Below are 21,155 nucleotides of genomic sequence, written 5' to 3'. Positions count from 1 at the left end.
AGGAGGAGTGTGGCCAGCAGGGCCAGGGAGGTGATTCTCCCCCTCTGCTCTGCTCTGCTCTGCTCTGCTCTGCTCTGCTCTGCTCTGCTCTGCTCTGCTCTGCTCTGCTCTGCTCTGGTGAGAGCCCACCTGGAGTCCTGCATCCAGTTCTGGAGCTCCTATGACAAGAGGGATGTGGAGATGCTGGAGTGTGTCCAGAGCAGGGCCAGGAGGATGCTCAGAGGCTGCAGCAGCTCTGCTGTGAGCACAGACTGAAAGAGTTGGGGCTGTGCAGGCTGGAGCAGAGGAGGCTCCCAGGTGACCTTCTGGTGGCCTTCCAGGATCTGAAGGGGGCTACAAAAAAAGCTGAGGAGGGACTTTTGAGGCTGTCAGGGAGTGACAGGAGTGGGGGGAATGGAGCAAAGCTGGAAGTGGGAAGGTTCAGCCTGGAAGTGAGGACGCAGTTGTTGAGCATGAGAATGGTGAGAGGCTGGAATGGGTTGCCCAGGGAGATGGTTGAGGCCCCATGGCTGGAGGTGTTTAAGGCCAGGCTGGCTGAGGCTGTGTGCAGCCTGCTCTAGGGTAGGGTGTCCCTGGGCATGGCAGGAGGGTTGGAACTGGCTGCTCCTTGTGCTCCCTTTCCAACCCTGTCTGATTCAGTGATTCTGTGATTAATTTCCCTCTAGGAAGATAAATGAGCTACCTGTGTTGTTTGTAGGTGAGATTGCAAGTCCTTTGTGTGAGAGCCTCTGCTCTGTTTTACTTTGTGTCTAGCTTTTGGAGACAGGGGTAGGGGTTAGTTACAGGAAGATTGATTTTTCTGGGAAGCATCACTGCAAGCAAACTGGATTACTGCATTTCTGAGTTCCTGGGGAGGTGGCTGCTGCCTGGCAAGCCTGTGATGGAGACAGTGCTGGAGTAATGTCCTCTTGGCTAGAAATGCTGTGGTCTTTCAGTCTCCACAGAGCCAAATTCCTCATCCCACATGTTTTCTCTTCTGAGTCTCATCTTTAAGAACAAGCTACACTTCTGCAGCCAGAGTGGAAAGCCTCACAAGCAGCTGGAGGTAACTGAACTGTGCAGAGGAGGAGGGCAGGGAGTGAGGAAAGAGCTAGGGAGGGAAACTGGAAAACTTCCCTGAGAGGAATTTCTAGTTGCAGTGCACCTGTGTTGAAGAGAGTCCAGTAGAGTTCATCTGGGCAAGTAGGAATGGTCTTTGGAGAGCTGGGCCGAGGTCAGGGATGGTAGTGTGCACTGTATTAAGCTTGATGTTGTTTCTGTTGAGCTCTGCAAGGATAAGTGTGTTTAAATCCATTTGGTGCCTTGCAAAGAAGGGTACATATGACACAGGAAAGATTTTCATGGAATGGAATCATAGAATCAGCCAGGGATGGAAAGGACCACAAGGATCAGCCAGTTCCAACCCCCCTGCCACGGGGGTGGGGGTTTCTCCCTCTTGGTGACCTTGTTCTGTGAGCCTGGAGAACCAGTCATAAGGGTGAGAACTTTGGGGTTTTTGGCTCTCATTTCTTGCAGCTCTGGTCACCAAAATGTGAGGCAAGAAAATCAAGCCCATTCAAATGACCCCAGTTTTCATAGCTAATTTGTAGAGCTCTGAGCTGCAGGTCACAGCTTCACCAGTTCAAATACACATAACTGTTCCCAGGCTTGCAAGATCCCTCTTCAGATTTGGCTGTATCCCTGGATTCTGCAGGACCTTACTGCTTAGGGGAAGAGGACAGGAGGAAATGACCCCATAGCCCTGTGCTCTCTGTTCCTGGGAGGCATAACTGCTAACTCCAGCTCATTGACAGAATAATTAACTGCATTCTAAAGGCAGCCTTGCAGCCACTCCCATCTTCTGTCCCAGTCTGCGGTCAGCATGTCTCCCAGCATCTTAGCATGGAGTGCAGGTTGAATTTCTTTAGCCAGAGCCAGAAGGTAAGTGGAAGGCTGCACCGAGGGAATGAAATGCACAGCTCCTGTGCAGCAGTTCCAGCTAAAGGGTGTGTGCAGGCTTGGCTGCAGGCGTGAGGAATGAGGGGGCACTTCAGCCTGGCAGAGTAGCAGGCCCAGCCAGCCTGTAGCTGGGCAGGACTTGGCACATGTTGCACTTGAGAGAGTTTCCAGCAGATGCGTTTTGTGAGAGTGCCCTTTTTGGATGCTCTCAGACCTGCTGTGGCGGGGAGTGTGCGTCTGCAGCTGTTCACAGCCCATCTGCAGGGCGCAGGCAGGGCAGAAGGAGTAGGGGTGAGGGGACTGCAGGCCAGGAGCAACTAATCTAACCCCTCCTGCTTCTTATCACCTACTCCCTTTTCCTCTTCTTTTTTCTGTGCTTCCTCTCTTTGGCTTATTGCTTATGGAAGAGAGCAAGACCTTTGCACAGCACTGCTGTCATAGAACCAACCAGGTTGGAAGAGACCTCCAAGCTCATCCAGCCCAACCTAGCACCCAGCTCTATCCAGTCAACCAGACCATGGCACTAAGTGCCTCAGCCAGGCTTTGCTTCAACCCCTCCAGGGACGGTGACTCCTCCACCTCCCTGGGCAGCCCATTCCAATGCCAATCACTGTCTCTGCCAACAACTTCCTCCTAACATCCAGCCTAGACCTCCCCTGGCACAACTTGAGACTGTGTCCCCTTCTTCTGTTGCTGGTTGCCTGGCAGCAGAGCCCAACTCCACCTGGCTACAGCCTCCCTTCAGGTAGTTGTAGACAACAATGAGCTCTGCCCTGAGCCTCCTCCTCTCCAGGCTAAACAACCCCAGCATCCCTCTCCTGATTTTCTTGACTAGGCTGATGCATCTGATGTGCAGGGAGGTGGCAACCTGTCAGCATGGGTCCCTGTTGCCACTTGAGGGGAGATTGATTGCCAGGAGGTGTGTCTTTTCCTGGAGGGATTGCAGAACGTCTGTGGGAGAGGATATGTGAGAACACTGTGCAGCTCCCAGTGTGCCTTCTAGGGCTGTGAGACCTTGCAGGATTTGCTGGTCCAAGATACTGCATTACAGCCCCATAGAATTTCCCTTTACAGTTTCTGGTTTGGAGTAAAGGAGGCTTTGATTTCCATAGCACAAAAGTATCATTTCCCTGCAGCATGATGGTAAGGGGTCTAAATACATTGCATTATCAAATGCCTGCTTTATTTCCAACCTGCAGAGGCTGCAGGTGAGTTAAGTCTTTTGCTGCCTGTTGGATAAACATAAATGCCAGCCAAAAATGTGGATACTTTGACTTTTCCATGATCTTCTCTTTCTTAAGGTCATGGAGCAAGTACTCTCTTTTATAAGCCAGACTTTCTGCTTCCAATCCCACTTCCTCAGAAGCCACTTGCAGGTCTGACATCATTCTTGAGGTGCTAGCACTGAGCACAGGCTAAAAGTAGCACTGCAGTCCCCTTCTACCACAGTTATTTCTACTTGCAAGTATAAAAACCCCAGCAGTGCTTTCTCTTACAGCATTGTGATGGGAGTTTGCCTCCACCTCTCATCTTTGTGGCCCTGAAACACTCTTTTGGGATTGCTGCTTCCTAACATAGTCTCATCTCAGGTGTGTTTGGCTTTTGGTTTCTCACTGCAACAGTTCATGTTTGGCTGTTTGGGATTGTTTAATGTTTGCTTGAGCCTGGTTTACAAACTGGCCCAGATTGCTGTGTAATAGGAACTCCTTTGTCATTTGCCCTGGTTTGTATCGTGTACAAATGTCATAGAATCAGTCAGGGTTGGGAGGGACCACAAGGAGCAGCCAGTTCCAACCCCCCTGCCGTGCCCAGGGACACCCTACCCTAGAGCAGGCTGCACACAGCCTCAGCCAGCCTGGCCTCAAACACCTCCAGCCATGGGGCCTCAACCACCTCCCTGGGCAACCCATTCCAGCCTCTCACCACTCTCATGCTCAACAACTTCCTCCTCACCTCCACTCTGACTCTCCCCACCTCCAGCTTTGCTCCATTCCCCCAGTCCTGTCACTCCCTCACAGCCTAAAAAGTCCCTCCCCAGTTTTTTTTGTAGCCCCCTTCAGATCCTGGAAGGCCACCAGAAGGTCACTTGGGAGCCTCCTCTTCTGCAGCCTGCACAGCCCCAACTCTTTCAGTCTGTGCTCACAGCAGAGCTGCTGCAGCCTCTGAGCATCCTCCTGGCCCTGCTCTGGACACTCTCCAGCATCTCCACATCCCTCTTGTCATAGGAGCTCCAGAGCTGGATGCAGTCTATCAATAACTCCTTTTTTTTTGGATCCTTGATAAAAATAGTCTGTGATGCAGTGGCAAGGACTGACTTTTCCTAGAACTTAACTAGCCTACAGAAATCCTGAATGATGATTCTTTTCTTTTGGGGCTGTACCATCCTCTTTGTTTCTAAAGTGCTGCAAAGTTGATTCTGGGTACCATTATTGCTTAAGCAAAATGTTCTGCAGTGAATGATGTTTGTGGGATCCTCTTATGATGTTATGTTCAGCAATCAATCATAGAATCAACCAGGTTGGGAGAGACCTCCAAGATCATCCAGTCCAACCCTAGCAACCAGCCCTAACCTATCAACCAGACCATGGGACTAAGTGCCATGCTAATATTGTAGCATCACAATGTTTCTCCTTAAACAATATGAATTTAATTGGATCAGGTCTATTTTTGCCCTTTTCCTGGAGTGATTTGCCTTTAGCCACTTGTTCTCATGTGGTAAGACCATGCAGTTGGATAAGGGAGGTTATTCTGCCCTTGTGCTCAGCACTGGTCAGTCCACACCTTGAGTGCTGTGTCCAGGTCTGGGCTCCTCAATTGAAGAGAGATGTTGAGATACTACAACGTGTCCAGAGCAGGGCAGCAAGGCTGGGGAGGGTCCTGGAGCAGAGCCCTGTGAGGAGAGGCTGAGGGAGCTGGGGGTGTGCAGCCTGCAGCAGAGGAGGCTCAGGGCAGAGCTCATTGCTGTCTGCAGCTCCCTGAAGGGAGGCTGTAGCCAGGTGGGGTTGGGCTCTTCTGCCAGGCAAGCAGCAACACAACAAGGGGACACAGTCTCAAGTTGTGGCAGGGGAGGTCTAGGGTGGATGTTAGGAGGAAGTTGTTGTCAGAGAGAGTAATTGGCATTGGAATGGGCTGCCCAGGGAGGTGGTGGAGTCGCTGTGCCTGGAGGTGTTGAAGCCAAGGCTGGCTGAGGCACTTAGTGCCATGGTCTGGTTGACTGGGCAGGGCTGGGTGCTAGGTTGAACTGGATGAGGTAGGAGCTCTCTTCCAACCTGGCTGTTTCTCTGATTCTAATAAATCCAGTCTGAGTGATGTTGCTAATTGCACAGTGAGTGTGTTTAATGTACGACGCAAGGAGACTCTGGGCCAGCAGACCTTCTCTTCCCTTTACATGTGCCCTGTATTTGGCCTTCATCCTTGAGAACCTTCACAAAATCAGGTGCTCCGTGGAAAGAAGCCAAGGGTAGGTATAGGAGTGAGAACAGTGAGGAGAGCACTGGCAGTGGAGGAAGAGGCACTGGGTCATCTCTGAGCAGCACTCTTCCAGACTCCTGTCCGGGTGGATGCGGCAAGAATGCTCCATGTCCAAGGCGATGGGAAAGGCAAACCTGTTACTTCCTGGTGCATGAAGTGTCTCTTTCTGGTTTTTAGGAAGAAGTATCAAAAGGTGCTAGCCAGTGTTGTTCTAATCCAAAAGAACTACCGTGCATACTTCTGGAAGAAGAGCCTGCTGCGGCTGAAGGCGTCTGCAGTCACCCTGCAGAGGCACTGGCGTGGGCACCTCGCTCGCAGCCTCTACCAGCACCTGCTGCAGCAGCAACTCAGGCAGAAGCAGGAAGTGGAGGAGAGAAGGAAGCAAGAAGAGGAAGAACAGATCAGAAGAGAGGAAGAGGAAAGACAATGGCAAGAAGAGGAGGAGCGTAGGAGGAAGCAGGAAGAGGAAGAGGTGAAGGAAAGGTACAAGAGGCTGAGGTGTGGCAGTGGGTGTGGGGCAGCGGCACCAGGTTAGCACTGGAGCAGAACTGCACGAGACAGTGCCCCAGTGCTAGGGTGGAGATGGCTGTGGGCTGGGGAAGCCTAGAATAGAAAAGCAGTGTGGGAGAGGAGTATCCTGCTTCCTCTAGGAGAGCCAATTCTGCTGTGTTTTTACCCCTGCTTGGTGCTTTTCCACTTTCAAATATAGATGAAAGGAGGCAGTTTCACTCGCTGGGCAGAGGCGCAGCATTTTCTCGTTGTCTTGGCAATAGGTGAAGGAAGTTTTATGCAGCCTGCCAAAATTTGGAGGCATTAGGAGTGTAAGAAGGTTCCAGTGCCAGGGATCTTGGTGTGGCCAATGAGCAGGGTCAGAAAACAAGATGGGGGGCACGCCTGTGCTGCCACAGTGGCTCTCACACTCGAGAGTATGTCTGGTCTGCCTGCTCCTGCAGCCTCTCACCGCTCTCATGCTCAACAACTTCCTCCTCACCTCCACTCTGACTCTCCCCACCTCCAGCTTTGCTCCATTCCCCCTAGCCCTGGCACTCCCTGACAGCCTCAAAAGTCCCTCCCCAGCTTTTTGTAGCCCCCTTCAGATCCTGGAATGCCACCAGAAGGTCCCCTGGGAGCTCCAGCCTGCACAGCCCCAACTCTTTCAGTCTGTGCTCACAGCAGAGCTGCTGCAGCCCTCTGAGCATCCTCCTGGCCCTGCTCTGGACACTCTCCAGCATCTCCACATCTCTCTTGTCGTAAGGGCTCTAGAACTGGATGCAGTACTCCAGATGGGGTCTCAGCAGAGTGCAGTAGAGAGGCAGAATCACCTCCCTGGCCCTGCTGGCCACACTTCTCCTGCTGCAGTCCAGGCTCTGCTTGGCTTTCTGGGCTGCAAGTGCCAGAGTATTATAGAGAGTTGAACTGCAGCTTTTAAATAGACAGAGTTGAACTGCAGATGTGAAAGTCACCACTGCCAGGCTGCATTTAGCTCCACGCTGGTTGCTAAAAGCAGACTCTTCTGTCCAGCTGCAACCTATCCATGCTCCCTGTGCATAACCCTGGTGTTTGCCTGCTACTCCAGATGCTTGTAGCACACTTGCTATAGAAGAACTGGCTGTAGTGACAGCTTTCCCTCTGAGTACAACCTTTTTGAGCTGAGTGGAGATGCAGCACTGTGGGGTATTTATTTTTTTACTGATTCTTTACTTGTCTTTACTTACAAACTCTGACCTCTTCAGCCTTTAATAGTAAACTAGGTTTTGAGTGCCACTGAGATGTTGTGCAAACTGCAGCACCCAAATCTTCAGAATCATAGAGCAGGTTGGAAGAGAGCTCCAAGCTCATCCAGCCCAACCTAGCACCCAGCCCTATCCAGTCAAGCAGACCATGGCACTAAGTGCCTCATCCAGGCTTTGCTTGAACACCTCCAGGGATGGTAACTCCACCACCTCTGACTGATCTGTCATTCTGTCCCTGTTGCCTGTGTCCTTCCTAGTGTGTTCCAACTAATCCAATTTCCTGATTGATCTGAAAGTTCAGTGTGTGGGGGAAAAGAAATCTGTTGTATCCACAGAGGTCATGCCCACCACAGAGGTCATGCCCACCACAGAGGTCTTGCTCACTGCAGAGAATTGTTTTTTCACTACATTACAAGAGCTTTTAAGTCAGTCTTACAACAGGTAGCTTGTTTTAACCTTATCCAGGGAAGGAGGATATCTCCATGTGATTCCCAAAGCATCCTGTAGGAGAACTCACTGCTGTGTTTCGTTTTCCAACAGAGAAAAGGAGCAAGCGAATGCGCTGTGCCAAGTGGCTCAGGTAAGTCTGGCAGTTGTCCTTTCCACCTGTCTTCTTCTGAGTGGTTGTGAGGAGTCCTTCAGTGCCTGTGCTTGGCCTGCAGCTCATACTGCTTTTGTGGTGTGACACCTTTGTTAAAATCTGCTTTCTTCAGGCCTTGTTCTCTCAAAATAGAGTCATGGAATCAAGCAGGTTGGAAGAGAGCTCCAAGCTCATCCAGTCCAACCTAGCACCCAGCCCTGCCCAGTCAACCAGACCATGGCACTAAGTGCCTCAGCCAGGCTTGGCTTCAACACCTCCAGGCACAGCAACTCCTCCACCTCCCTGGGTAGCCCATTCCAATGCCAATCACTCTCTCTGCCAACAACTTCCTCCTTACATCCAGCCTGGACCTGCCCTGCCACAACTTGAGACTGTGTCCCCTTGTTCTGTTGCTGCTTGCCTGGCAGCAGAGCCCAACCCCACCTGGCTACAGCCTCCCTTCAGGCAGCTGCAGGCAGCAATGAGCTCTGCCCTGAGCCTCCTCTGCTGCAGGCTGCACACCCCCAGCTCCCTCAGCCTCTCCTTGTTGGCAGATCTCGTTGCTGTCAACAACTACCTGAAGGGAGGCTGTAGCCAGGTGGGGTTGATCTCTTCTCCCAGGCAAGAAGCAGCAGAACAAGGGGACACAGTCTGAAGCTGTGCCAGGGGAGGTCTAGGCTGGATGTTCGGAGGAAGTTGTTGTCAGAGAGAGTGATTGGCATTGGAATGGGCTGCCCAGGGAGGTGGAGGAGTCACCATCCTTGGAGGTGTTGAAGCCAAGCCTGGCTGGGGCACTCAGTGCCATGGTCTGGTTGACTGGGCAGGGCTGGGTGCTAGGTTGGAGTGGGTGATCTTTGATGTGTCTTCCAAGCTGGTTGATTCTATGGCTCTGTGATTCTTTAAGGTGGAAGCAGTAACGAGTGAGGAGGTAGAGATCCCTCTGCAAGAAGAAGAGAGACGTCAGATGGAGGAGATCTTGAGGCTGGAGAAGGAGATTGAGAAGCTGCAGCAGCAGCAGGAGGATCACCTGTCTGTGGTGTGTGAAAACACCCGCAACGAGATCCACCGGCAGCGCCAGGAGGAGATCCAGCGGCTGGAGAAGGAGGCCTCGAGGGTTGCCCAGGAGTTCCTGGAGCTGCTGGACTTCGGCAGTCTGGATGAGAGCGTGCAGAACCTGGAGCGCTCGCTCTCCAGCGAGGGAGCGCTCAGCATGGACTGCAGCCTGCGGGCACCGCTGGCTGAGGAGGAGGTGGATGAGGGCTTTCACGCTGATGATGAAGGACAGCCCACACCCGGCTTGGTCTTGAACCAGCACAGCACAAGGAACAGTCACCGCTCGGAGAAAGTTGTGGACACGAGGCTTTCACTTCTCCAGAGGGAAGTGGGAGAGGTTACCTCTGCTCCAGGACAGCCTGTGGAGAGGACCTCTAGCCACAAGGAGCAGAGAGCCCCATCTGGCCCAGCAGACAGCGTGTACAGCACCGTCTCAGATAGGCAGAGGACTAGCAGCAGAGAAGTGGGAGAGCCACTTTACACTCCGCCCCAAGATGTGGAGTCTGATTATGACCATGAGGAGTTTGATGGCTGTGGAGATGCAGGCAGTGCCTCAGCTGAGCCTCTTGATGGTGAAGAAGGTCTGAGACACTCCCATGGTACCAGCCTAGACTCCAACCGTGGCAGCTTGGACTCGGTAAGGATCCTTCCCCGCAGCTTTCCAGACATCAGCATGACTTGGTTGATACTTACAACATCCTCGTGGTGTTCTTCTGTGCATGCTTGTTCTGGGTGTTGTTACCAATATCTAACTCCCTCTTGCATCAGTAATCACCTGGGAGAAAAGGAAAATGGACAGGCTGAGGGCCAGAGGGCTTCTGACTGGCCACTATCTAGTGCTACACAAGCTAGCACATGTGTACCTAGGCTGCTTTAGGTTTATTTCCATCACCACATATCAATGCAGCACCCCTTTGGAAGGCTGAAAGCAGTCTCCTTGCTTGGAGGTGTAAGCTCTGCCTTAGAGAGATTTCACTGAGGTAGCTTGAGTCAGCTTCCAGGGGACAGCCACAAGAAGAAATGGTAAAGGCTGGGGTCTGATTGGTTTCCATCACCTAAACTTCTCCTCTTCTAGTCATAGAATCATTTAGAATCATAGAATCAAGCAGGTTGAAAGAGAGCTCCAAGCTCATCCAGTCCAGCCTAGCACCCAGCCCTGCCCAATCAACCAGACCATGGCACTAAGTGCCCAGCCAGGCTTTGCTTCAACACCTCCAGCCACAGTGACTCCTCCACCTCCCCAAGCAGCCCATTCCAATGCCAATCACTCTCTCTGCTAACAACTTCCTCCTCACATCCAGCCTAGACCTGCCCTGGCACAGCTTCAGACTGTGTCCCCTTGTTCTGTTGCTGCTTGCCTGGCAGCAGAGCCCAACCCCACCTGGCTACAGCCTCCCATCAGGTAGCTGTAGACAGCAATGAGGTCTGCCCTGAGCCTCCTCTTCTGCAGGCTGCACACCCCCAGCTCCCTCAGCCTCCTCTCACAGGGCTCTGCTCCAGGCCCCTCCCCAGCCTTGTTACCCTTCTCTGGACACCTTCCAGCACCTCAACATCTCTCTTGAATTGAAGAGCCACTTGATTAGATTTTGGACTGTGGCCTGCACCTCAAAAAGGAGGAAGGTTTGTCACAGCAGGTAACTGGAGTTTTCCAGGCATGTCCACTGCTGAATGCCACGCTCCTCTCTGGTGTGAAAATTCCCTGCTCTGGAGACTCTTGCTGTAGGCATTAATGGCTAAGCTGTCAAGCCTCTGGTTTTGCTGTATTGCTTTCTTTTTGGTGAAGGGAGGATGTGGAGTCTTGCACCTTCTGAACAAGTGACTTCTGTAGCCTTGTTAATTTGCTCCAGTCCTCCTGCTACCAGGGGAACTCAAGCAGCCTCTGTTTCTTCTTTTCCTTTGAGTTCCTGGAGAGTGAAGAAGAAGTGGATGTTTACATTGATACAGATGAGGAGTTCTGCAATGGACGAGTCACCATCTTCAATGGCTCAGGACCACCCTATTTTCACAGCTACCTCTACATGAAAGGTAAGTGAGGGTAGCCAAAACCATCGAGGGATGGAATTCAGGAATCAGAGTTCCTCTTTTGTTTCTCCAGCATTAACATCTCCATCTGCTCCTAGCCATGGAAGGATGGATTCAGGAGAGCAGCTTTCCTCTTCTGTTCCTCCAGCATTAACATCTCCATCTGCTCCTAGCCATGGAAGGATGGATTCAGGAGAGCAGCTTTCCTCTTCTATTCCTCCAGCATTAACATCTCCATCTGCTCCTAGCCATGGAAGGATGAATTCAGGAATCAGAGTTCCTCTTTTGTTTCTCCAGCATTAACATCTCCATCTGCTCCTAGCCATGGAAGGATGGATTCAGGAGACAGCTTTCCTCTTCTGTTCCTCCAGCATTAACATCTCCATCTGCTCCTAGCCATGGAAGGATGGATTCAGGAGACAGCTTTCCTCTTCTATTCCTCCAGCATTAACATCTCCATCTGCTCCTAGCCATGGAAGGATGGATTCAGGAGACAGCTTTCCTCTTCTATTCCTCCAGCATTAACATCTCCATCTGCTCCTAGCCATGGAAGGATGGATTCAGGAGAGCAGCTTTCCTCTTCTGTTCCTCCAGCATTCAGGAGAGCAGCTTTCCTCTTCTGTTCCTCCAGCGTTAACATCTCCATCTACTCTTAGTTCTTTGTGTGATCTCTTTTGTTTTCTGTGTTTTCATTCCAAGCAACCAAACCAAAGAGCTGGGAGGTGGATGTGAGGGAATTAGCCTGGTGGACATCTTTGCTGCTGAGGCTTAGTTGTGCGCACTCGGGATGGGCTTAGATGGCTCATTGTGAGCTACCAAACTGAAGAACATACCAAAAATACTTCTGCATTTCGTGGGTTTTGGTGGGGTTTGGTTTTGTTGTTGTTGCTGTTTCTCCTCTGTCCAAGCTTAAGCATGACCTTGTCATAGAATCATAGAATCAAGCAGGTTGGAAGAGACCTCCAAGCTCATCCACTCCAACCTATCCCCCAGCCCTAGCCAGCCAACCAGACCACGGCACTAAGTGCCTCAGCCAGGCTTTGGTTGAACACCTCCAGGGACGGTGCCTCCACCACCTCCCTGGGCAGCCCATTCCAATGCCAATCACTCTCTCTGCCAACAGCTTCCTCCTACCATGCAGCCTATACTTTGGGCTCCCTGCAGGAGCGGCAGCGCTGGCAAGCAGGGGCAGAGGGCTGGGCTGGGTATCCCAGTATCATCAGGTTTGGAAGAGACCTCACAGATCATCAAGTCCAACCCTTTACCACAGAGCTCAAGGCCAGACCATGGCACCAAGTGCCACGTCCAACCTTGCCTTGAAGTGCCCCAGGGACGGCGACTCCACCACCTCCCCGGGCAGCCCATTCCAGTGTCCAATGACTCTCTCAGGGAAGAACTTTCTCCTCACCTCAAGCCTAAGTCTCCCCTGGCACAGCCTGAGGCTGTGTCCCCTCGTTCTGGCGCTGGCCACCTGAGAGAAGAGAGCAGGGTGGTCCTGCTTGCGGTTGGCCGTAACCTCCCTGCCTGCCTCTTGCAGGGGGTCTGATGAACCCGTGGAGGCGGCGCTGGTGCGTGCTGAAGAACGAGGCCTTCATGTGGTTCCGCACCAAGCAGGAGGCGCTCAAGTCGGGCTGGCTGTACAAGAAGGGGGGCGGCATGTCCACGCTCTCGCGCCGCAACTGGAAGCGGCGCTGGTTCGTGCTGCGCGAGGCGCGGCTCATGTACTTCGAGAACGACAGCGAGGAGAGGCTGAAGGGCACCATCGATATCAGAAGGGCCAAGTGAGTGCAGCAGCAAAGCCTTCTGTGCCTGCCGGTCAGCAGCCAGGTGTGCACGGCTGCTGGGGTGTCAGCTGGGGTGTCTGCTCCCCTGGGGCTAGGAGACTCAGAGATGGAAGGGAGAGAAAAGACACTTAGAGCTTCTGGGTTCGCTCTGAAGGGACTCTGTGGTTACTTGGGAGTTGTTTTCGCAGTCTTGTAGTTCAGAATCTGGCAGAACCTCTTTCCAAGCCAGACCAGGAGGGGCTAATTAAGTACATAAAATCAGAGAATCATAGAATCAAGCAGGTTGGAAGAGAGCTCCAAGCTCAGCCAGCCCAACCTAGCACCCAGTCCTATGCAACCAGACCATGGCACTAAGTGCCCCAGCCAGCCTTGGCTTCAACACCTCCAGCCACAGCTACTCCACCACCAACCTCCCTGGGCAGCCCATTCCAATGCCAATCACTCTGACAACAACTTCCTCCTAACATCCAGCCTAGACCTCCCCTGGCACAATTTGAGGATGTGTCCCCTTCTTCTGTTGCTGCTTGCCTGGCAGAAGAGCCCAACCCCACCTGGCTACAGCCTCCCTGCAGGCAGCTGCAGGCAGCAGTGAGGTCTGCCCTGAGCCTCCTCTGCTGCAGGCTGCACACCCCCAGCTCCCTCAGCCTCTCCTCACAGGGCTGTCCAGTCCAACCCCCCTGTCAGAGCAGGACCACAGAATCTAGCAGAGATCACATAGGAGAGCACATCCAGACAGGCTTTGAGATGCTCCAGAGAAGGAGACTCCTCAACCTCTCTGGGGAGCCTGTGCCAGTGCTCTGGGACCATTACAGGAAAGAAGTTCCCCCTTGTGTGGAGCTGGAACCTCCTGTGCTGCAGCTTCCACCCATTGCTCCTTGTCCTATCCCAGGGAGCAGTGAGCAGAGCCTGTGTGTGTGTCCCCACCAACCCTCAGATGTTTATTGATTAAATCCCCTCTCAGTCTTCTCTTCTGCAGACTAAGCAGCCCCAGGTCCCTCAGCCTCTCCTCACCAGCCATGCCCTCCAGTCCCCTCATCATCCTTGTAGCCCTCAGCTGGACCCTCTCCAGCAGATCCCTGTCCCTCTTCAAGTGGGGAGCCCAAAACTGAAGGCAGCATTGAAGATGAGGTCTCAGCAGGGCAGAGCAGAGGGGAAGGAGAACCTCTCCTTTATCTCTTCTTCCACCTGGTCTGCTGGTGTCTTGCAGAAAACACATGTAATGCCTCAAGCTCTGCTTGTCTACTAGGCTAAGCCTGCTAATACTTCTAAAGGGGACCCCAGAAGTTTCAAACCTATGTTTGGGGGAATTTTGTCTTTCCATTGGAATTACAAGACATCTTGACCATCAGTTTGCCTTCTGTGTGGTGAACAAGATCATGTGGAAGAGAAGAACAACCTTTTGGAACTTTCAGCCTGTGAAATGTTTTCAGTTTTGTCTCTTGTGATTTGCTGTGTTCCAGGGAGATTGTGGATATTCATGAGAAGGAGAATGCCCTGGACATTGTGACAGAAGACAGAATATACCACATTGTTGCAGAGTCACCAGAAGATGCCAGGTATGAGAAGGAATCATAGAACTAACCAGGTTGGAAGAGACCTCCAGGATCACCCAGCCCAACCTAGCACCCAGCCCTAGCCAAACAACCAGACCATGGCACTAAGTCCCTCATCCAGGCTTGCTTCAACACCTTTGGTTGGTGTGCTGTTGCCAGGTTTCCTCCATGGTTCTCTCTGCTTCCTACCCAGCACCTCCCAGCAGCTCCTGGTTCTCTCTGCTTCCAACCCAGCCCCTCCCAGCAGCTCCTGGTTCTCTCTGCTTCCTACCCAGCACCTCCCAGCAGCTCCTGGTTCTCTCTGCTTCCTACCCAGCACCTCCCAGCAGCTCCTGGTTCTCTCTGCTTCCTACCCAGCACCTCCCAGCAGCTCCTGGTTCTCTCTGCTTCCTACCCAGCACCTCCCAGCAGCTCCTGGTTCTCTCTGCTTCCTACCCAGCCCCTCCCAGCAGCTCCTGGTTCTCTCTGCTTCCTACCCAACACCTCCCAGCAGCTCCTGGTTCTCTCTGCTTCCAACCCAACACCTCACAAGCTGCTGGTCCTGCTCCCAGAGGAGCTCTGCAGCACACAGGAGCTGAGAGAGACCTTGATGCCTGGTTGAACAAGGAGGAAATCAGTAGTGATCAAACTGTCTACAGGCTGTTGGCCAAGCAGTTCTGGGGGAATCCCAAAATCCCAGCATGGTGGGGATGGAGGTCATCTAGTTCAAGCTCCTGCCAAAGCAGGACACCCACAGCAGCTTGCCCAGCAGCACAGTGCCCAACTGGGCTTGGAAGCTCTCCATGCAAGGAGACTCCACAACCTCTCTGGGCAGCCTGCTCCATGCCTCCAGCACCCTCAGCACAAACAAGTTTCTCCTCCTATTCAGGGGGAACCTCCTGGGTACCAGTTTGTGCCCAATGCTGTCCCTGGGCACCACTGACAAGAGTCTGGCCCCAGCCTCTTGCCCCACACAGGTCCTTAAGCTGTGTCGCAGGTCCTTAAGGAGTTTAGGTTTGTTCCTTCAGTGCAGGTCTGACCCAACTACTCCTAGGAGAGCCTGGCAAACAGGAGAGCCTAGCAAAAGAGAGAAGGGGAGGTTTGCTCCAGTGGTACTTAGTGCTGACTGGGATGGAACACACCTACTGTGGGGACTCCCCATTGCAGCTACCCAGGCAGTGATTCAGCTTCTCAGTCACAGGATTGCCATCCCCTCCTGTGGCTGTGAGCATGCTCTGCTGAGACCCCACCTGGAGTACTGCATCCAGCTCTGGAGCCCCTATGACAAGAGGGATGTGGAGATGCTGGAGAGTGTCCAGAGCAGGGCCAGGAGGATGCTGAGAGGGCTGCAGCAGCTCTGCTGTGAGCACAGACTGAAAGAGTTGGGGATGTGCAGGCTGCAGAAGAAGAGGCTCCCAGGGGACCTTCTGGTGGCCTTCCAGGATCTGAAGGGGGCTACAAAAATGCTGGGGAGGGACTTTTGAGGCTGTCAGGGAGTGAGAGAACTGGGGGGAATGGACTAAAGCTGGAGGTGGGGAAAGTCAGAGTGGACATGGGAAGGAAGTTCAGCATGAGGGTGGTGAGAGGCTGGCATGGGTTGCCCAGGGAGGTGGTTGAGGCCCCATGGCTGGAGGTGGTTGAGGCCAGGCTGGCTGAGGCTGTGTGCAGCCTGCTCTAGGGTAGGGTGTCCCTGGGCATGGCAGGGGGGTTGGAACTGGCTGCTCCTTGTGGTCCCTTCTAACCCTGACTGATTCTGTGATTCTATGCTAAATTCAAGGGTTACTTCAGGAGACACACAGGACCTTACTCTAAAGTGGAACATCTAATAGCTGATTTATTTATGGAGTGGAATCTTGGATCAAACAAAAACTCCATTCATGTTCTCTGTCAATGATTGCGAGAGCAGCTGGGCTTTATCCAGGAGACAGAGAAAAGGCTGCAGCTTATCAGAGTCTCTAGTGTCATCTGACAAAATCTTCCCAGGGCAAGGCAAACAAATGACTCATGTCCTTCCTTCTTGTCATCCTGACTGGGCAGTGGGAATCAGTTGTTTAAGGGAAGGTTGGACAACCTGTTCTGGCTATGCAAAACCAAGTTAAGAGGTTACTGTTGCTGGCTGCTCCTGTCTCCCCGTTTTTCACACTTAGCAAGGCTTCTGCTTTCTCAGCCCAGCCACTGGGACTGTTTCTCTGCTCTGGTTTTGTCAGTTGTTTAGGGTCTGCTGTTGTTCCATTGAGGTGCAGGGAGAGGAAGGGGTAAGGCGTTTGGATGCGAATGAAACGGAGCCAGACCAAAAAGCAGCCACATGAAAACCTGCAAACCCAAGGGGCAGTAGCTGAAGGAGCATTGAGAGTTCCACCACTGCAAGAGGCATGCCCTAAGATAGCACTGCAGAATTGCTAAGAGTAACCAAATATCAAAGAATCAGTCAGGGGTGGGAGGGACCACAAGGAGCAGCCAGTTCCAACCCCCCTGCCATGGCCAGGGACACCCTACCCTAGAGCAGGCTGCACACAGCCTCAGCCAGCCTGGCCTCAAACACCTCCAGCCATGGGGCCTCAACCACCTCCCTGGGCAACCCATTCCAGCCTCTCACCACTCTCATGCTCAACAACTTCCTCCTCACATCCAGCCTGAACCTATCCATCTCCAGCCTGAACCTACCCATCTCCAGCTTGGCTCCAAATGTGGCCTCTCTCAATGTCAGCCTCTGCTCTGAGAGGGAAGAAAGCACCAGCAACCCTTGCACTAGCAAAGGGCAGATCAGCAGCTGTCTTAAAGCATCCAGTTTGAGAATCCTCCATGAACTCTGATGTTTGCTGCTCTCACTGGAAGCTGCAGATAAGAATCTGCTTGTTGCCAGCAGAGCTTAGCCTCCAGGTATGTCTGTAAGGAGAAGCCCTTTCTCAGACAAAACCCTCCAGAGTGGCTTAGAGTTGAAACCATGACAAATTGACAGCCATGTGATTTGCAAGTTTATGGGCGAGTCAGAGAGGCTCTGGTTGTGAAGGTTTGCTGCTGCCTCGAGGGCTCCAGGCTAGGGAGATGCCCGACTGACCCTGCCTTTGCAACTCGTGTCTGCTGCTCTGTGATGGTTTGGTTGTTACTTTGGAAATCACCCAGACTGGACTCAGCCGAGCTGGACATTAAGGAATGGAGCTTTATATTCACAGCTTAGCACAAGGTACAAGCAGTGTGATGGTTTGGGTGTTCCCTGTCCCCCCACTCTTATGAAATCACCCAGAATGGACTCAGCCAAGCTGGAAGTTAAGGAATAAAGCTTTATATGCACAGCTTAGCACAATGTATAAGCAGTGAGATGGTTTGGGTGTTCCCTGTCCCCCCACTCTTATGAAATCACCCAGACTGGACTCAGCCAAGCTGGAAGTTAAGGAATGAAGCTTCATATTCACAGTTTAGCACAATGTACAAGCAGTGTGATGGTTTGGGTGTTACTGTGGAAATCAGCCAGACTAGACTCAGCCGAGCTGGACATTAAGGAATGGAGCTTTATATTCACAGCTTAGCACAATGTACAAGCAGTGTGATGGTTTGGGTGTTCCCTGTCCCCCCACTCTTATGAAATCACCCAGACTGGACTCAGCCAAGCTGGAAGTTAAGGAATGAAGCTTCATATTCACAGCTTAGCACAATACACAAGCAGTGTGATGGTTTGGGTGTTACTGTGGAAATCACCCAGACTAGACTCAGCTGAGCTGGAAATTAGGGAATGAAGCTTTCTACGTACAGCTTAGCACAATGTACAAGCAGTGAGATGGTTTGGGTGTTCCCTGCTCCCCTCTCTTATGAAGTCACCCAGACTAGACTCAGCCAAGATGGAAGTTAAGGAATGAAGCTTTATATTCACATCTTAGCACAATGTACAAGTAGTGTGATGCTTTGGGTGTTACCTGCCCCCCCACTCTTATGAAATCACCCAGACTAGACTCAGCCGAGCTGGAAGTCAAGGAATGAAGCTTTATATGCACAGCTTAGCACAATACACAAGCAGTGTGATGGTTTGGGTGTTACCTGCCCCCCGACTCTTATGAAATCACCCAGACTAGACTCAGCCAGCTGGAAGTCAAGGAATGAAGCTTTATATGCACAGCTTAGCACAATGTACAAGCAGTGTGATGGTTTGGGTGTTCCCTGCCCCCCCCCCCCTCTTATGAAGTCACCCAGACTGGACTCAGCCAAGATGGAAGTCAAGGAATGAAGCTTTATATGCACAGCTTAGCACAATGTACAAGCAGATACTGACAATCTATACAGCTAGAGACAGAAACAGACAAGGTAAAGGTAATACAGACACACAGCAGCCCTCTCAGAAACCAGAGTCCCCAGGAGGGGCTCCCAACCACCCTTCCACCTTCTCCCACCCGTCTCTACCTTACCCTGGATGTTGCCTTGTGCCCAAGGAGGATTAGAGGGTTGGGCAGGGGGGTTAGGAAGCAGATGGATTAGTCACACAGACAGCAGGTTAGGTTAGAGAGAGAGGTGCAGCCCAGAGCCCAGACAGCACCTGCATTGTCTATGTTTGTGTTCTTGTTCTTACCCATCTCGGCAAGCCTATGAGTGCAGCAGACATCACCTTTGTTCCCTTCTCACAGCCTGTAACCTATTTCTTCTCACCAAAACATTCTAGCTAGCTTCAGACTAGCACAGCCTCTCAGGCTGCTGCTGTGTGCTTGTGGTAAGGCTGTTGCCTGCTTACAGTTCCTTGAGTAGCAAGTAGGGAACTTGATTTTGGGGGAGCAGCTGTCTGTGAGCTGAAGAACATGCACAGGATGTTAATGGGTACTGTGATGGTTTGGGTGTTCCCTGCCCCCCCCTCACTTAAGAAAGTCACCCAGACTAGGCTCAGTCGAGCTGGGAATTGACTGAAGCTTTGTATTTACAGCTTAGCACCATGTAGGAGCAGGTATTGACAATACAGACAGAAACAGACAAGGTAAAAAGCAATACAGAAACACAGCAGCCCTCTCAGAAACCAGAGTCCCCAGGAGGGGCTCCCAATCACCCTTCCACCTTCTCCCACCCCTCTCTACCTTACCCTGGATGTTGCTTTGTGCCCAAGGAAGACTGGAGGGTTGGGCAGGGGGGTTAGGAAGCAGGTGGATTAGTTACACAGACAGCAGGTTAGGTTAGAGAGAGAAGTTCAGCCCTTATCTATGTTTGTGTTCTTGTTCTTATCCATCTCAGCAAGCCTATGAGTGCAGCAGACATCACCTTTGTTTCCTTCTCACAGCCTAGCATCTAATTCCTCTCACCAGACCATTCCAGCTAGGCTCAAACTAGCACAGGTGAATAAGGAGGAAGGCAGCCATGAGAACTTGCTATGGTCAGCTCAAGACATGGTTTGCAGCACAGTCCTCAGGAAGCTGTGGATGGAGACATTTTCTCCCTGGCAGGCAACTTCACTCCCCAAATCTTAACTTGGAGTCTGATTCCTCTTAACTTGGAGTCTGAGAAAGTTCTTCCCTGAGAGAGTCATTGGACACTGGAATGGGCTGCCCGGGGAGGTGGTGGAGTCGCCATCCCTGGAGCTGTTCAAGGCAGGATTGGACGTGGCACTTGGTGCCATGGTCTGGCCTTGAGCTCTGTGGTAAAGGCTTGGACTTGATGATCTATGAGGTCTCTTCCAACCTTGGTGACACTGTGATATTGTTTTTGTTGCCAGTGGTTGGTTCAACGTCCTGAGCCAAGTACACAGCGCTACAGTACAGCAGCTGAGGGAGATGCAAGATGAACAGGCCAACCCAAAGAATGCTGTGGTGAGTTACTGTGCAACCAGCCCGTGGGCATGCTTAGAGCCCTCTGTGTTTAACTCTTTGCCACCTGCACTGCTGTAGCTCACGAGCACTATAAGAGAGCTGGGCAGCTATTGCAAAGGAAGAGCAAAGGTGACGTTGCAGAGAGGGAGCGTGGTGGCTGTGGTGGGTGGATGGCCAGCACTCCTGGGCTGGAGGGGAGCTGCCTCATGCAGCTGAAATGTCTTTGAGTGGGATTATTGGGCTAGTCTGGGTCACAGTTGTTCCAGACAGAGGACACATCCTTGAGAACAACGACGTATTGATGTGTTTTGCAAGGACTGAGATACCAGCAGAGGTTGTTTCAGAGCCTCGTAATGCTCTCTGGAAATTTGTGGCTTCCGATCTTCCTCCAATCCTGTGGGGCCTTTGCACATCTTCTCCTGCTGTTTAGAGAGCAAAAATGACTCATTTGTGCCTTTCCCATGTGGTCATTTCTACTCAAGCCATTGGAATCCAGAAGAATGCTTTCAGTTCCAATCCAGTTCATGAAGGAGAATGTCTGTGCTTTAAGGTGCAAGCAATTGCTGTTGTCTGTGTCTTTCTCTCTGTCCAGGGCACCCTGGATGCTGGGATTACTGACTCTGTGTCTTGTTCACTGTCCAGGGCACCCTGGATGCTGGGATTACTGACTCTGTGTCTTTCTCACTGTCCAGGGCACCCTGGATGCTGGGATTACTGACTCTGTGTCTTTCTCACTGTCCAGGGCACCCTGGATGCTGGGATTACTGACTCTGTGTCTTTCTCACTGTCCAGGGCACCCTGGATTATGGGTTTACTGACTCTGTGTCTTTCTCTCTGTCCAGGGCACCCTGGATGCTGGGATTACTGACTCTGTGTCTTGCTCACTGTCCAGGACACCCTGGATGCTGGGATTACTGACTCTGTGTCTTTCTCTCTGTCCAGGGCACCCTGGATGCTGGGATTACTGACTGTGTGTCTTTCTCTCTGTCCAGGGCACCCTGGATTATGGGTTTACTGACTCTGTCTTTCTCACTGTCCAGGGCACCCTGGATGCTGGGATTACTGACTCTGTGTCTTGCTCACTGTCCAGGGCACCCTGGATTATGGGTTTACTGACTCTGTCTTTCTCACTGTCCAGGGCACCCTGGATGATGGGTTTACTGACTCTGTCTTTCTCACTGTCCAGGGCACCCTGGATGCTGAGATTACTGACTCTGTGTCTTTCTCACTGTCCAGGGCACCCTGGATGCTGGGATTACTGACTC

At 52.1% G+C, this 21,155-nt stretch overlaps 1 protein-coding gene across 1 annotated transcript in view; it reads left to right on the top strand.

Moving 5' to 3' along the window:
• Positions 1-21,155, top strand: part of LOC135186543 (unconventional myosin-X-like) — a 111,998-nt gene that overhangs the window by 71,417 nt on the left and 19,426 nt on the right. The window contains exons 23-29 of the mRNA XM_064164333.1: positions 5,587-5,892; positions 7,683-7,722; positions 8,627-9,412; positions 10,677-10,800; positions 12,335-12,578; positions 14,042-14,137; positions 19,797-19,890. Coding sequence (XP_064020403.1) covers positions 5,587-5,892; positions 7,683-7,722; positions 8,627-9,412; positions 10,677-10,800; positions 12,335-12,578; positions 14,042-14,137; positions 19,797-19,890 — 1,690 coding nt within the window. The remainder of the gene's footprint in view (positions 1-5,586; positions 5,893-7,682; positions 7,723-8,626; positions 9,413-10,676; positions 10,801-12,334; positions 12,579-14,041; positions 14,138-19,796; positions 19,891-21,155) is intronic.

Source organism: Pogoniulus pusillus, chromosome 2, assembly GCF_015220805.1.
Source record: "Pogoniulus pusillus isolate bPogPus1 chromosome 2, bPogPus1.pri, whole genome shotgun sequence".
Classification (NCBI taxonomy): Eukaryota; Metazoa; Chordata; class Aves; order Piciformes; family Lybiidae; genus Pogoniulus; species Pogoniulus pusillus.
Note: the sequence above shows the minus strand (reverse complement) of the source record. Positions and strands in the feature narration are given on the sequence as shown.